Raw genomic sequence first — 16,323 nt, 5'->3', positions numbered from 1 at the left:
TATTTTATTTTTTGGTATTTTTGGATCCACAACACTCTTTAATTAAAGTGTGGAGTTCTGAGTTTCAGGAAGTTGAATTGACCCAGTATTGAATTTTGTTGTACTGATTTTAGCCAGTCAGATTTACACATACCATATAGTTAAGTATGGTTCTTTTTTCTGCATGTAAGACCTGATAGTTTGGAGCAAGAGTCTGGAGGGGATTCAATTCTCTTCCAGATTCTATGGAAAAAATTCTCTAGATAGGTCTGTGTCTTCATTAATCCAGATGAGAGCACCATTCCTGTTTATCTAGGTCTGGGTCCCACAGAGGGAATGGAGAGCATTTAAGTGTAGGGGAGGTAGAATCCGTCACAGTGTCTTTACTGTGGAACACACTGAGCTGAGGGAGCCCACAAGAGCCTTTAGTGTTTGCCTAGGATGTCACATCCAGCTCTCTGCAAAACAAAGTAGCTTAACCTGAGCTAAAATGGACACTATTATCCTGGATTTAGGTGTTATATTCTCTTCATAAGTATGTTCACTGTCCTCTTAAAATTTTTCTTTTCTTCATTTCCAATTAAAAAAATGGTTAATAAAACTAAGAGATTTCTATTTAGTCAAATAATTTCTAATTTCGATTGGGCTGTGGAATTAGGGTATCAATAGCAGAAAGAAAAACCAGAATGTGCAGCCTGTGTGTTGTCCAGCAACTCTTCTGTGTTGGTAGGAGCCCATAGTTGGTAGGACTATCCCCTGAGGCAGGGAAGTCCCCTCACCAGCCTCCTGGTACCAGTCTCACCATTGATAGCTGTTGTTGTCCTGGGACAGTAGGGTTTAGGGACTGGTGATAACTTTACTTGGAAGAGTGTTGGAAAGGTATCTCTAGGCTTCAGCATGTGCCTCTGCAGACAGGAGGGTACCTTCAGTTCAGGGGTGCTCGTGACCCCAGAGTGTAGAGGAGGCTGCCTTCATCACCACAGCCCTGAGAAGAGAATGGGAGAGACTGCGTGCTTCAGCAGGTATAAATCACTGTGGCTTTGGGCAAGTAGCCTTATCTCTGCTTTTCTGTTTCCTTAGCCAAAAGAAGAAAATGAATGAGTCTTGAGGTGAAGTCTGTAAAGTCTGTGACTAAGAGCCATTGTGTCTAATGTAGCTCATTAGTGGAGTTGCTGGAGTCATTGTTTGTCATGAAGTGTAATTTCTGAAGGGAGTGTGGCAGTTACCGGCTTTACCCCTGAGTACAGATGAGAAGTGATAGCCACTCCACTTGTACTGAGGAGGAAGGTACGCTGTGTATAGCATGGTCACAGGGTTTTCAGACCTTCCGCCAATTCTCCCTTCACAGCTGACAGTGGGCTGCTGAGTGGGGGCTCCTGGAAGGAGCTGCTTTTTTATGGTGATCAGTGAGCTTGTCAGGCATCGAGCAAGGATTTGAACCACTCTTAAGCGTGCGGTTTGCTAATATGAAAAGTCTGCTCAACTTCTTCTAACTTGAGTTGTGAGTGTTCATTGATTGAGTGTGGAAGGCGTGGCTTTCTCCCATTTTATGATAGTCACTTTCCTCCATTTCTTTCTTCTAGTCTGTTACTCAAGACTTGATGCTTGAAGAATTTTTGGCCTGCAGCATGTGCTCTGGTTGCCCTTTGGATTTTTCTCTTCTCTGAAAGATTCTGCTCTTCCCACCTCAAATAAAACATTCCCTGCCACCTTCAGAGCTTTCCTTCAGATTGTGGAAGGATCACCAATCCACAGTGCCTGCCAAGTGGCCTTTGGTGTGGTTGTCTCAGGGGAGATGTGCAGAGGTGGAAAGGGCATGAGAGGGAAGCAGGAATTCTGTCATCTTCAGATGCCTGAGCTGCAGGGTCAACCAAGGCCCAGGAGTTATTAGAATCTTGGTTTTAAATCAGGCATAGCCACTGAGTTCATTAACTAAACTGCTGTCAGAGTGGGCAGTGGAAGTCAAGATGGCTCAGAGTAGATGTGGATGACTGAAGAGCTTGTGATCCTCCAGGGCACAGCGCAGCTCCATCTTCTCAGACACGTGAAGGATGAGGTGGAGCAGACGGTGTCACTCTTTACTCCCTCAGAGGACTGTGTGCCAGGGAGCAGTGATTTCCCACCTCAGACATCAAGTGACATCGTAAAGATGAGGAACCAAGGGTTGAATTAGTTAATTGAAAGAAATATCTTGATTATCAATTATAGTGGTTCACTAATCAGTCAGGTATAGCTCCTGTCCCCTGTCCTGTGACTGTTATTTTGTTTCTGAAGTGTAAGTTAGAGATAGCTAGCATTTGGGGTAATCCCTTTAGGATTCCTGTCCATCCCTGCTGGGGTCATTTTTCACTTATTGTAGACAGCAAGGGGAATCTTGAAGCCTGGTCCCTCCTCCTGTGTTGGGCTAAAATACACACATACATCCCATTTATGTTCCATCTGACAAATTTGATAGCTGTTGTCAATTACCAAATCTCATTAGGAGGAAAGCAGACTGAAAACACAAAATGTAAATGACCACATATGTTCTTTGTGACTTGGATAACCTGCCTGTTCCCTGAGCTTCCTGCACAATGTCCTGCTTCACTAGGGGTCAGAGAAGGCACAGGGCCAAGTAGAGCTAGGATGTGATGTCCTAGACAAATGGCAGGGCTGCTCAGGAGTCCCCTCTGAATGGTAGCATTTCCCAGGCAAAAAGCTGCTTTGAAGAAGAATTAGAACCTCTTGGCTCTTCCTGGTTCCTAAACGCCCCTTCCCAGGAGTACAGAGTTGAATAACTGGGTTTCTGGGTGTGAAACCAATGCTGCAGCTGCCCCTGGAATGCTGGGCTACTTTAGAAGAAATTCCATAGACTGGAGTCAACAGCTGGGCTACAAAGCCATTTTTAACGTCCTTTGCCCCTGTTGTACTAGGCCAGATAGAATGTGTGATACACAGGCCGTTTCACAGCTCTAATGGCTTCTCCAAGCAGCTCGCCGCAGTGATGAGTTCCTGCCCATCCACGTTCCTCCAAAGAGCAGAATGCTCTGTGCTTCACTGTTTTAAGATTCCTCGATGGAGATGTGGCTGCTAATGCAGTCAGAGCCTCTGCTCATACTCATAGTTAAGATGACCCAGATAAAGGCTCTGACCCAGATATCTCCTTGTGGCAAGTCCTTGAATGCTGGTCTTCTCCACTCACTTCTTTAGGACAGCTGTCCAATAAATGTCACCACCCTTGTCGTCTTTGCTGGCAGTTTTTGTAAAGAAGCCAAGAACAGAGGCTGTCTGCGCCTGAAGTGAGGCAAATTGATTAATAACTGTGGGTGGGGGATGGGGGTGTTTAAGCCATCTGTCATTGATAGCATCCTTTGTGGACAATAGGACTATGATTTCCAAGTGTCCTTCACTAACTTAAGCTGGGGGAAAAGCTGTAAAGGCTGCAGGGATAAATCTGAATGGCATATTGTACATGTAGAAATTTGTGGTGTTCACTTTTTATCAGAACTAAATCCGGATTCTGGGGCTGGAGGACAGATAAAGCAGAAGTTGTTAATGGTTACGAAGCAAAGGTAAAAGGAAACTCTTAAAATAAGATTTAATATAGCTATTTAGCTTCTATGCAAATGAGGAGTCTGTTCAGATTTTTTTTCATGCATCTGTGCCATGAAGGTCCTCTGGGGATTAAATACTGTTTAATGTGTCTCTCACTTGGATGTTTGTTTTATTGACTTTCAGAAAAAGGGATAGCATGTTCTGAGGAGGTCTGTAGCTATGCCAAAGAGAAACAATGTTGTAGAGAAATGAGTATAGGTACCAGTTGTCCCAGTGGGAAGGACAAGCTAGTCATTAATGCTTCGAAAAAAGAAAAGGGATTAGATTTCACATGCTTTTTCATTTTTAAAAATAACCTGAGTCCTTTTTTTTTTTAAATCATGATAGCTTTTGTGTCTCTATTACTTGTATTTTTTTCTTTTTTAACTTATGTCTTTAGCTGATTCTAAGCCTCTATTTTTAAAAAATCAGCCTAATTGTAACCAAAGGCTCACAGCCTATTTGCATGACATCAGTGACTTTAAAGCGCTGTAATGGCGGAGATGATTGTCTGTTGAGTCATCTGGCCTTTTGTCAGCTGGAAGGAAGGCTGTTTGCTGGCCTTCCCTTAGTTTTGCAGTACAGAGGGACTGATGGCTTGTGGGGATGGTGCCAGGTGCTGCAAGGTCCTCTGGTGGCCTCTGAGTGAGCAGAGAAAGCTTATGTCATGCTCAGCAAGATGCATTTAGAAATAGTCATTCTGGTGCTGAGTGTACTTTCTGCAGCTTTCAATGTTGGGAATCCACACATGGCATCTACAGTTAATTGTTAACTGTTATATTTGATTTTCCTCAGTCATTCCTGTTAACAGCATTTCCTCTGGCAGTTATAAAATAGATATATGTGTATATTTTGTCAGTACTCAGAATACCTTTCCAGTAGTGATTTGCTGGTTTTCCCTGCCTCTCGCAGGTCTAGAGAACCTGTGTTCTTTCCTTTTCCTTTAAGGCAGTACTGTCAGATTACCACAGATCAGTGGGAGTTTGGGAGTCAGGTTTGGATACCTTAGTACAGTAGGAGCCCAGGTGGGAATCCTAGTTGCAGGACATTCGAGACTGTTTAGCAACAAGAAGGCCAGGTAGGAAGATGCAATCTGTCGCTGTTCACTCCTCGGTGTTAAACTGTCAAATATGGAAAGTATCTGCTGATGCATTTCTAAGTGGTAGTTACATATTTTCTCTAAAGGTTCCTAATGATTGTTAATCATTTCATTTATCATTTTTATTTTGCTAGATTTTTTTTTTTTTTTGGCTTCAGCATTCTTGTTCTTGCTGTGCTTATTTTCTGAGATTTGATTCCCTGTGTCACTATTTTCTTTTGCACACATCTCTCAAGGTCTACACAGTAAACAATGTGAATGTGATAACCAAAATACGCACAGAACATCTGACTGAGGAGGAAAAGAAGAGGTACAAAGGTAATCACCGCCACCCTCCTGCCTCTTTGGTTTTCTTCTTCTCTTTTTCCTTGTATTTTTCAATCTAGAGAGAGCCTTTGTTTGTTCTGTTAAGTTTGCAGTAATGTGATCTGGACATGCTAATCCTAAGCCTGACTTCTTTTTTATGAAAATTTCCTGAGACTGACTCATTCTTGGAGTGTTTCCCCGTAGTTGTTTCAGCTGTAATTAAAGCCATTCATGAGGGTTTGTTTATGTGTTATGATGAACAATTGTTATATTCAGCCAAAAAAATGTAGATAAGGATGTGGGAGAATAGTATCTTGGGAATAAGTGATTTAGTCTTAACTATTGCAGTGAAAGATTTGGATGGAACTTGGGCTCTGAGCCAAACAGTTGCCACATCCTGACTCTGTCAGCTCTGTGGCCTTGTGAAGTTACACATGCTCCATGCCTAAATTTTCTTGGTAGTAAAATGAATGTGATACTGGTCCTTTTTCAGTTATTGAGAAGAATGAGATGAGCAGCCACGTGCAAACCTTTAGTACGGCACGTGCAGCATGTGGTAAGCATGTGGGTTGCCGCTTACCACCAGCACCACCATGACTGTGCCCATTGCTCAGTTTGACAGGAAACTAAGGCCCAGAACATATGGCAGTGAGTGACCAAGGCGGGATTAGAATCCAGATCTGGCTCACTCTTAAATCACGACTCTTTCTACTATTCTGCTGAATTCTTTCTACTATTCTTCTGAATTCTTGGTTTAGTGATCTTAATAAAAAATGTTCTGTAAAGGATAAATTAGAGTTATGGATGATTTTTATCAGCCTGACTATAAATGGGTTTCCTAATGCAGGTAGTTTGGATCCAAACATTAAAATATGATAAGGAACTTTTTCTATAGTCATAGTCAATTGTAATATTAGACATTAAACATTCCCTCCCTCTGCAGCGGACAGGAATCCACTGGAATCTCTGCTGGGAACTGTGGAACACCAGTTTGGTGCTCAAGGGGTAAGTTGAAGCCACATGCTTTCAGCTCAGTTTAATGAAAAAAAAAAAATTATGTGTGCTTGTGATGGATCCTGATTAGGCTGCTCTCTTCAGAAATGTTAGAGAACTCCCAAGTTGGAATTGGAGGTATAATTTTGGATGAGAATTAGATGAGGGAGTCTTTGAAAATAAAGGTTTTGGAGGAGGGGTAAGAGTATAGAAATCAGGTGTTCTTGCTCTCGATTTCGCAGTCACTCATCCAGTATAAACTATGGTCCTTTCTATTAAAATGGCACTTAAAAAAGGGTTTGGGATTGTATTGTAATAGAGCATCTTAACAAACATTTTCTGATTTGTTCCTCACAATAAACTATGTGCAGTTGGTACAATCCATGTTACTGGGTGAAGTTCCAAAAAAAAAAAAAAAAGAATAAATTTTCTTTGCAGTGTTGAAACTCGAGAATGATAGAACTAGCACTTCAATTTCAAGTCTTTCATGTCGTACACACTTTCAGATATTCTATCTCCCTCTCTCTTTTCTTTTCATAAGCAGGAGGAGAATAGAGAAAAATTTAAAGTTGGGAAACATTAGACTTGCCATGGTAATATCTTTATAGACTTTCTTGTTCCATGCAGTAACTTAATTTTAAAAGGTTAATGACTGGAACCTCTTGATCTGTAGTTGGTTAACATATCCGCCTCAGAGACCTGGTACACTAGGTGGAAACCTGTATTACTTGGCACTTCTGACTCTCTTGAATTCTGGCTCAGCAGGACCTCACCACAGAGTGTGCCACTGCAAACAACCCCACGGCCATCACGCCTGAAGAGTACTTCAGTGAAGAGTTTGATCTGAAAGACAGGGATATTGGAAGGCCAAAAGAGCTGACAATTAGAACACAAAAGTAAGAATGATTTGGTTGCTACTTTGAACTGATGGATTTTTCTCAGAGGTGCTGTTTTATGGTGTTAGGTTGTCATTCCTCTGCTCCTTTCCTTTCAAAAGAATTTTTAAATTACTTTGTCTGATGAAAACTAATTGTAGATTGTCCCTTTTCCAAATGGACTATAGAGTAGATATAGGAATTCTTTCTGCCGGGTGCAGTGGTGCACACTGTAAATCTAGCTACTTGGGAGGCTGAGGAATAAGGATCGTAAATTTGAGGTCATCCTGGGAAATTTAGAGATTCTGTCCCAAAATAAAAAAAATAAAAAAGGGCTGGGGATGTAGCTCAGTGGTAAAGTGCCTTTGGGTTCCATCCCCAGTACCAAAAAAGAAAAGAGAAAAAGAATTCTTTTTTCTTATTTAATTTTTTTATTATGAACAAATCTTGGCCAATCAAATGAAATTATTTCCATCAGCTATCAATTTCTTCATGCTTATTATCAGTTAAGGCTGCTGTAAGAGTAGGTTGTAATATAGACAGTTTTCCCCATTGCCCGATTCCAGGGTGATCTGAATTCCTCATGGGTCCAGTCCCTCAGTACTTCTGAATTAAGAGATAATGGAGGGGGGGGGGGGCAGAGAAAAAATGGAGGAACTTTGACTGGGCAAAGGGCAGGGTGGGGTGGGGAGGAGGCATAGGGGCATGAAAGATGGTGGAATGAGATGGACATCATTACCCTCAGTACATGTGTGGCTCCACATAAGGTGCGATGCTACGTCTGTTGTGTACAACCAGAGAAATGAAAAGTTGTGCTGCAGTTGTATACAACAAATCAAAATGCATTCTGCTGTCATATATACCTAATTAAAATAAACAAATAAGTAAATTAAAAAAAAAGAGATAATGGGGAAGAATGTGGAATAAGGAGGCTGGTGTTGTCTAGCTTACTGCATAGCAATAATGTGCTCTCCCCACGTGGTGGAGGTAGCCTTAGTATTTCTTTTGTTGTTGTTGTTGTTGTAGATGGACACAATATCTTTATTTTTATTTATTTATTTTTATGTGGTGCTGAGGATTGAACTCAGGGCCTCATGCGTTCGAGGCAAGTGCTTTACCACTGAGCTACAACCCCAGCCCTGGCCTCAGTATTTCTTTGATCGAATTCTACAGGTTTAAAGCAATGCTGTGGATGTGCGAAGAGTTTCCCCTCTCCCTGGTGGAGCAGGTCATTCCTATCATTGACCTTATGGCTCGAACTAGTGCTCATTTTGCAAGACTGAGAGATTTCATCAAGCTGGAATTCCCACCTGGATTTCCTGTTAAAATAGGTATCATTAAATAAAACTCAGGAACACTTGTAAGTTCTGCCCATTTTTGTGGATGACAGAATCACAGAACTGGAGCACTTTTGGTACAGGGTAGCACACAATAAACATAATGCAGGGATCTGAACTATTCTCTGGTTTGATTTGATTTAAAGAAGTGTCATGATGCTAATAAGTTCATTTTACATAACAAAATTTGGGGATCTCCAACCATCAGTTCAATTTATATATGGTGCTGACAGATTAAAAAGGCATGGAAGAATTCATTGTTTTAATGTCAACTGTCAGCGAAACTTCAAATTTGATAATTACTTAAGACAATTGACACCAAGATCCTTTGATAACATAAATATATTTTAGGGCCTGAACTAGTATGTATGATGTTTTATATAATCCATATGATTTGTGAGGAATTTTAACATTCCTGACATTTGAATTCTGGTCAGTCACTTAATCGCTGTGATCAAGAAGAAAATGCTTAACTCTGAATCTACTGTTTTCCCTGTATGTTGTTAGGAGGTTTCAGTGAAATCATAATGGTAAGAAGTGCTTGGCATAGTACCAGTTAGTAAGGACACAGTAAGGGAATACTTTCAGTATTCTTCTCAAGAAGTTTATTTATAAGAATTTTTACTTTTTATAGAAATTCCCTTGTTTCACGTCTTAAATGCACGGATTACTTTTGGAAATGTTAATGGCTGCAGCACTGCTGAAGAAACGCAAAATGAAGGGACCCAGGCTGATTCAGGTAAGAAAGCAAAGTTGTTTTGTGATTAAAAGAAGTTCATATATTAGTCATTAAATTAATTATTCAGTTCGAAATGGGGGTATCTTGTGAAGTAGATCTCTGTTGGATAAGAAAAATTAGATTTAGTTTAAATTAAATGAAAAAATGACTTGTAGAATATGTATGACCCCACTCGTATTAAAAAGACAGTATATTCTTAAAAATCAGCTTCATTAAGAGTGATGTCGTACAGTCTAATGCTCCCATTTAAAGTGGATTTGAATGAATGTGTACTGGACACCACCACAATCAAGACAGAGAGCATACCTAGGTGTCTCCATTATTTATTTCCTCATGTTCCTTTGTGTCAATCCAACTCATATTTGGGATACTATTATAAATGGATCTGTTTTATTATTTTGTTCAGTTATATTATATAGAAATTGATTTTTAAATTTTGACTTGTTATCATGTAACATTACTGAATTTACTTGAATTCTGGTAGTTTTTTTTTGTAGATTCCTTAGAATTTCTTATGTACATGATCATTTTGTCTGTGAATAAATACAGTTATAATTCTTCCCTGCCATTCTTTAAGCCGTTTATTTCTTTTTCTTGCCTTGTCAGACTGGCTAGGACATCCAGTACAGTGTTGAATAAGAGTGGTAAGAATGGACATCCTTGCCTCGTCCCTGACTTTAGTGGAGCAAGGGCTGTTTCATTATTAAGTATATTAGTTGTAGGTTTCTTTGTAGATGTTCTTGAGTAGGTTAAGGAGATTCTCCATTTGTATCCTTAGTTTGTTGAGAGTTGTTTTTGTTCTGTTGTGGTTTTGAGGTATTGGGGATCAAGCTCATTGTTGAGGGTTTTTACCATTGTTAACTGATTTTTATTAAATGCTTTTTCTCCAACTATTGAGGTGGTCATATGGTTTTTCTCCTTTTAGTCTACCAGTCTGATGAAGCATTTTAGTGTACATAACTTAAAATTTGAAATTAAAAAAGTTGTGGAGTGAACAATAATATACAATTTTATACTCCCATGTGGCAGTAAAGTTGGGTAATATGAGGTTGTGCAGCAAAGGAACATTCATTTACTTTTGGCAGGAAGTGTAAATTGGAATACTTTCTTGAAAAAAACAACACCTGGCATTAATTAGTAAATTAAGATGTGACACTCTATGATCTAACAATTTTTAGGTATCTACCCCCAGATAAACTCATTCATATGGGCATCTGGAGACGCCCAGTAATGGCCAACAGAATTGCTTACAATAGTGAAAATCTGAAAACTACATAGATGTCATGAGATCACAGAATGTGCTAATTGTGTTATATAATACAACAGAATAAAATACAGTAGTGAAAATAAAAATTTATAGCCAAGTGTAGCAAAACTTAAAAACATAGTGTTGAATGAAAAATAAAACCAGTTTGAATAATTCTATATGATTCCATTTAAGTCAAGTTGAAAACGGGTTAAACAAACCACTCAGATTTTGCACATATAGTAAAATTCCATAGAAGAGCAAGGTAGTGAAAACTGCAGTTGGAGGAAGGGGATATTAAGGGATGTACACTTGGGATATGCATGGGCAGTATTCCATGTCTTAGGCTAGGGAAGGAGACAGAGGCATTTGTTTTATGGTTGTCATTTTTAAGTGTTTAGATAGTTCATATACTCCCTTTTTTATATGTTTACCATATTTCCTATTTTAAAAGGAAAAACACATTAGTGTGACTCCCTGTATAAAGACACATAAACACTCCCATGTAGACATACATATAGCGCAGTCCTCAAAGGACACACAAGGAAACCCTTGTTACCTCTGGAGTTTGGAAATAGAATTAAGGAGAGAAATCTTCACTTTTCATTCTGTAGTCTTCTATTTTTTTTTTTAATTTTTTGGTACTTGGGATTGATCCCAGAGGCGCTTTCCCACTGAGCTAACATCTCTAGCCCTTTTTATTTTTTATTTTGAGACAGGGTCTTGCTAAGTTACTGATGCTGGCCTCAAACTTGCAACCCCCCCGCCTCAGCCTCCTGAGTCCCTGGGATCACAGGCATATGCTACTGTGCTGTATTTTATTTTTTATAACTGCATTAATTTGTTTGCTAAAATCAAGGCAAAAGAAAAAGGTGCATTATGATATTTTTTATTGTCATAATTTTTTTCTCAAAATCTTTTACATAATAGCAAACCTTGATTATTCAACTTTGATCCTTTCATTCTTTTATTTAATTAAAAATTTTTTTTTTTTTTTTTAAGTTGGCATGGTGGTGAGTGCCTATAGTCCCAGATACTTGGAAGGCTGAGGCCAGAGCACTGCTCTGAGTCCAGCAGTTTGTGGCCAGCCTGAGCAACATAGTGAGACCCTGTCTCCAAAACAAAACAAACTCCCTACCCGCCTCGAAGTTTGACTGGAAAGTTGTTATAATTAACTTGGACGCTGGATGGTTGCCTTTTGTGTTTCAGCTTCCCAGGTCACCAATTTTGAGGTTGATCAGTCTGTGTTTGAAATTCCCGAATCTTATCACATTCAAGACAATGGCAGAAATGTGCATTTGCAGGATGAAGATTATGAGATAATGCAGTTTGCCATCCAGCAGAGCCTCTTGGAGTCCAGCAGGAGCCCGGTGCGTTTGCAGGATAAATGACAGGGCTTTGGAAGTGTTACCCTCAGGTTTCAGCTATCACCAGAGACTTGGCCTAAATAGCAAGTCTGGTGCATCGGGTATATCCAGAGATCATTCAATGTTCTACAAACCAGGTCTTTTACAAAAGCTCGTCATGTTCGAGACCATCTACGTAATCCCAGTCAGCATCACTCACAAGGTGCCTTCAGACAGGCTTTCCTTTTTCTGTTGTGTTCACCCTGGTAACTAATGATTATGTACATTTCAGGGTGTGCTTTATAATTTTCTAGTATTGAAGTGGTAATTTCAGGGTAACTTACACTATTGTCTTTTTCCTGAGATACTATTTGTCAGTAGACTTAGATGAAGGTAGTAATGGGCTTTTAATCCCCACCTCCTCCCCAAGAAAGAACAACATGGGGTGGTGGTTCCCCAGTAAGTAGGTGATGAAAATGGCTATTAATTCTGAAGTATGCAAATTTTTTGACTCATGAGAGGCATCATCCCCTTAAACTCTCTGCTTCTCTAGCAAAAAGTGGAGCTAGGAACAGGAGAGACCTGGGTAAGAATAGTGGCCTTATGTCCTGTTGGTGGTGTCTGCAGACTTCACCTGCCCGGGACAGTCTGAGCCTCAGCTCCTCCCCCATCATTGGCTCCTTCTGTCCTTTCCCTTCTCTGGTTCTCTGCTCTACTCTGCTGGGTCTGGTCTGCTTTTTCCACCTTCTGATGGAATCCCTGGGCTCCTGCTGTCCGTTGGTTTGGTTGCTGCTTTTTTCTTTCCTCCCAGTGTTCTCTCAGCAGGTATTTGCAGAGTGTGCTGGGAATTCTTTGGTGAGGCGGCCCTGTCCCATCCTCCTGGGGCTGCTAAGCTTGGAGAGTAGTACCCACATTTTAGCACCTCTGCTTATTGAGTTTATCAAGTCTTAAGCTTGAGTAATCCGAGTCCCCTCCTTCACATTCCCTGCTACCACCATAGACCAATTCACAGACCCTTCAGTTTTCTGAGGCTGCTGGATTGAAGGCCAGATCCCAGAGCAGGCATGTTTCCCTTGGGAGGCTCCCTGGTAGATCTCGGCCCCAAATCTCAGTGCCAGCCCAGCACACTCTTCCTTCCGTCCCTTCTGTAAGTAGGATTAGCTTTTCCAAACCCAGTATCTATGGAAACTTTCTTGACCTAAGTTTTGAAAAGGGGAGTAGCCAAAGTTCAGTATGACAAATATTGAATTATGTCTTCTGCCCTAAAAACCTGCTTTGGTCATTTAAATGTTGCCCAAGTTTAGCTGTTTTCATTAGATTGATTTTTGTGTAAAGTATGGTGGTAGTTGTTCATCAGGGTAGCACTGCATGGTGGTACGGTTGTGACCTGACATTTGGTGTCATTGTTGAGGTAACCCAAGTCCTTGTCAGTATTTCACACCAGACTACCAATAATAGGCATGTAAATATTTAAAATTTTGTTTCTTGCTGCTTTGGTTTCCTTATCAGTGTGGTAACTATTCCTTCTAAGAGATATTCATGTCAATCATGTTTGATTTTGCTAGGAACTTTCTGGACCAGCTTCGAATGGAGGAATCAGCCCAACACAGAGCTATGAGGCCCAGTACGAGAGGTAATTGACATGAGTCTTAATGATGTGGCTCTTGTCAAACCAAAGTTGACAAAGGCACTTAATAACGCAGGCAGACGCATGGCCCAGCCCCTAGCAGGAGAGACAATGTGTAAGCTGTGCTGCTTCCTCTTTGGCAGTTAGTCGTTAAACCAGCTCTGAATCCTTGACAGTGCCTTTCCAGGAAGGGGTGGTAATGCCGACTGGTTCCCAGGTCTGTGCCATTGGCAAAAAAGATCAAGGAAATGTTTTCTGATTGGTTTGATCCTCTATGAATGTCTGATCACAGGGGAAGTTTCTCTAGTGGGAAGTTTATACAGTGTTAAAGATCACCACACTTGGAGTAAGAGCTACAGAGATGATTAGAATCACTTTTTAAGGGAAAAACTGATTCATTTTCTTATACTTTAAGGATGTATGAGAAACTGTTGTGGAGAACCTGGGTTTTGCCTCACAACAGACTCAAATTTAATTTGCAGCCCCATCACTTAGTAGCTGGATAAGCTTAGGCAGTCTTCTTTGAGTACTGGGTTTCTCATCCGTGTTCAGCACTGGCACACCTCAGGTTAAGATGGCGTTGTGCACACAAAACACAGCATGAACCTGGGAAGCAGTTACAAAATGCAGCTGTCACCATGACCTTAGTAATAAGCATCTCTCTTCTTTTTCCAACACAGAGCTATCCAGGAGAGCCTCCTCACCAGCACAGAAGGCCTGTGCGCAGATGCCCTGAGAGACACGAGCCGGTTCGACAGCGACTTGCAGCTGGCCATGGAGCTCTCTGCCAAAGAGCTGGAGGAGCAGGAGCTCCGTCTCCAGGAGGAGGAGGCTGAGCTCCAGCAAGTCTTACAACTGTCACTCACTGAGAAGTAGACCTTGCTGCCCGTGGGCTGCACAAAGCAGAGGCTCTGGGCTGCACATTAGTGCTGTGTCAACTGAGGCCTCAGGGCTGAGGACCTACACTTCTGCAGATGACAGCTGCCCCTTCTTTACACAGAAGCGCAGGACCAGGGACTACCAGGCCCATCCAGGACATTCCCCAGAGTGGAGAAGAGTGGGGGATTGGCAGGCCCCATCTCCAGGCTAAGGGGAGAAGAACATTGTCACTTTCCATTAGTTGTATGGCTTGCAGGTCACATTTTTACTACCAGCTTTAGACAAAAACCCAATCCCTGCAGGTCTGTAGATACATTTTTATCAAGGAGTGATAACAAAACAAGTTATTGCAGAGTCAGGGTGCTTTTATATACGAGAGCAGCAGCAGCCTCTGTAGAGTGGTTTATGAGAATCTGAGACCTTCTTTACTGTTCACCAAAGAAATGGGTTGTGCGGATCTATTCTTTATTTTTACCTTTATATATAGGGTTTTTAGAACATTGTCATTATTCCTCCTCCATCTCCACCTTATTCCATTCCTTCCACCCCCAGCTAAAGTTAAAGAGGAGATATGTACAGGATCTATTTTAGATTATGGTTAACTATTTGCATCAAATTAAGATATACAGATGACCACGGATGTTGCCTTAGCCTTAAAAATCACTAATAGTTTGAAACCACCTCACTCCATGTATTGAGGGATCTGATTTGAATTTGTAAAGGCAGCTCCTTTGGGAGCAGGATCCTCCAGGCTAAATCAAAGGCAGCTAATCCTGTCCCTGAAGGAGCTGCTAGAGGAAGCCATGGCTCGTTCTTGAACTGGGGGAGCTGGCCACAGTATCAGAACAGCAGAGAACTAAACCAGGGTAACTTCTGCACCTCGTCTGGTAAGAATTTCCAGAAAGACACTTAGGAAAAACGGGCCACATGTCACCCAAAGGATAGGGATGGATTTGAAATTAGAAAGGGAGTTAATGTAGAGCTCAAATGGTTCTTCACTCAAAAGGGAAAAAGGGATTCCATGTTGCTTTTTAGAGTTCAAATCAACATCTTTCTGGATGAATATATTTTTTAACAGAATCTTTTTATTATTTTTAAAAGATATAAAAAAAATGACTACTCCCATCAGTAGCAATACAAGGTTATACATTTTAACCAGATTTTCTCAGGCCTTTTTTGGATACTTTTAGTAGTTAACTATTTTGTCTAACCCTCCTGTAAATACCCATCGAATAACAGACAGACCCCTGGGGAATACAGCTGAGGGCACCTCTCCCTCTGGCCCATGTATTTATTCCCACAGGCTGCACTGAAATAACCTGGTAAACAATATCCTCCTCTGTTCCACATCTATTTCCTGTTGCGCTTCTTTCAGGATAGGAAGAGAAACATACTACCGTTCCAGTTAATGTCTGTATCCTACAGTTAGTGTTGCCAGTAGAAGGTTTCTACACACAAAGAATTGTGCTTTTAATTCCATATTGCCATCTGCCTTTTTGTCACGGTCTGACCAAAATTCCTTCTCTGCACAGGAGGCCAGTACAGGCAACATCACTTTTGTTTCATATGCAGCTTGGCGTTTTGTTTACTTGGCATTTACTATGAGCGAAGACACTTTTTGGGAATGGCTCTAGTTAGGCCACGTCATTTACTCACTAAGGTGAATCATAGGCAATTTCTGTGTTTGCATTCCATTGCTCTGCTTCCCAAAGTCTTTTGACTTTCTCCCTAGGAAGTCACTTAAAAAGGGACTGAGCAACATGTCAACCTGTCAAAGCGTTTTTCCTATGTGTTCTCTTAAAATGCAAATAAAGACTGCTTCTGTAGAGGGTGCTCATCCAGTATCCTATTCAGTCTGAGTCTTGTCTCTTTTTTAAAACATTTTTTTTTTTAAGTTATAGATGGACACAATATCTTCATTGTGTTTGTTTATTTTTATGTGGTGCTGAGGATCAAACCCAGTACCATACATGTACGAAGCAAGCACTCTGCCACTGAGCCACAACCCCAGCCCTGAGTCTTGTCTCTTTTTTTTTTTGCATTTTCTTCTCGTCACTGGAACAAGTTGCTCGGTTGTATACCATGACAAGGTGGCACACTTCTGTCAGCCTTCCTACCAACTCACACAGACCACATGTGCCACACAAATTGTTCCAGATGAAAAGGAAAAGCATCCACATTGGATTGCTCAGCCAGCCCTGCAGCAGTGTCCCCAGGCGCACTGGCTCTGGAGGAGGACAGGAGGGCCCGCTGAACACTCCTTCCCTGGTGTGCTTTGGGAGGCTATTTTTACACATTCAGATGATACTTAGGGCTTCCAGACT

The 16,323-nt window shown here is 41.0% G+C and overlaps 1 protein-coding gene and 1 non-coding gene across 3 annotated transcripts in view; one reads left to right on the top strand and one right to left on the bottom strand.

Annotated features, from left to right (window-relative positions):
* The window catches only part of Ankrd13a (ankyrin repeat domain 13A), a 36,080-nt gene extending 20,232 nt beyond the window's left edge, over positions 1 to 15,848 (top strand). Inside the window, exons 7-15 of one of the 2 annotated variants that reach the window (XM_046464328.2) lie at positions 3,464 to 3,530; positions 4,888 to 4,969; positions 5,901 to 5,962; positions 6,713 to 6,846; positions 7,999 to 8,156; positions 8,797 to 8,901; positions 11,357 to 11,517; positions 13,059 to 13,126; positions 13,801 to 15,848. In XM_046464328.2, the coding sequence (XP_046320284.1) occupies positions 3,464 to 3,530; positions 4,888 to 4,969; positions 5,901 to 5,962; positions 6,713 to 6,846; positions 7,999 to 8,156; positions 8,797 to 8,901; positions 11,357 to 11,517; positions 13,059 to 13,126; positions 13,801 to 13,996 (1,033 nt within the window). In that variant the 3' untranslated portion in view covers positions 13,997 to 15,848. The remainder of the gene's footprint in view (positions 1 to 3,463; positions 3,531 to 4,887; positions 4,970 to 5,900; positions 5,963 to 6,712; positions 6,847 to 7,998; positions 8,157 to 8,796; positions 8,902 to 11,356; positions 11,518 to 13,058; positions 13,127 to 13,800) is intronic. The other variant, XM_046464329.2, reaches the window with a different exon arrangement.
* Positions 7,889 to 7,961, bottom strand: Trnas-cga (transfer RNA serine (anticodon CGA)). Its single transcript has one exon. It is a non-coding gene; the product is annotated as a tRNA-Ser (tRNA).
* Positions 15,849 to 16,323: the final 475 nt, after the last annotated feature.

The sequence above is a fragment of the Marmota monax genome, unplaced genomic scaffold, assembly GCF_021218885.2.
Source record: "Marmota monax isolate L192 unplaced genomic scaffold, Marmota_monax_Labrador192_F-V1.1 WCK01_AAM20220418_F8-fsc00269, whole genome shotgun sequence".
NCBI lineage: Eukaryota > Metazoa > Chordata > Mammalia > Rodentia > Sciuridae > Marmota > Marmota monax.
The sequence above is the reverse complement of the archived record's forward strand: the minus strand, read 5'-3'. Positions and strand labels throughout refer to the sequence as shown.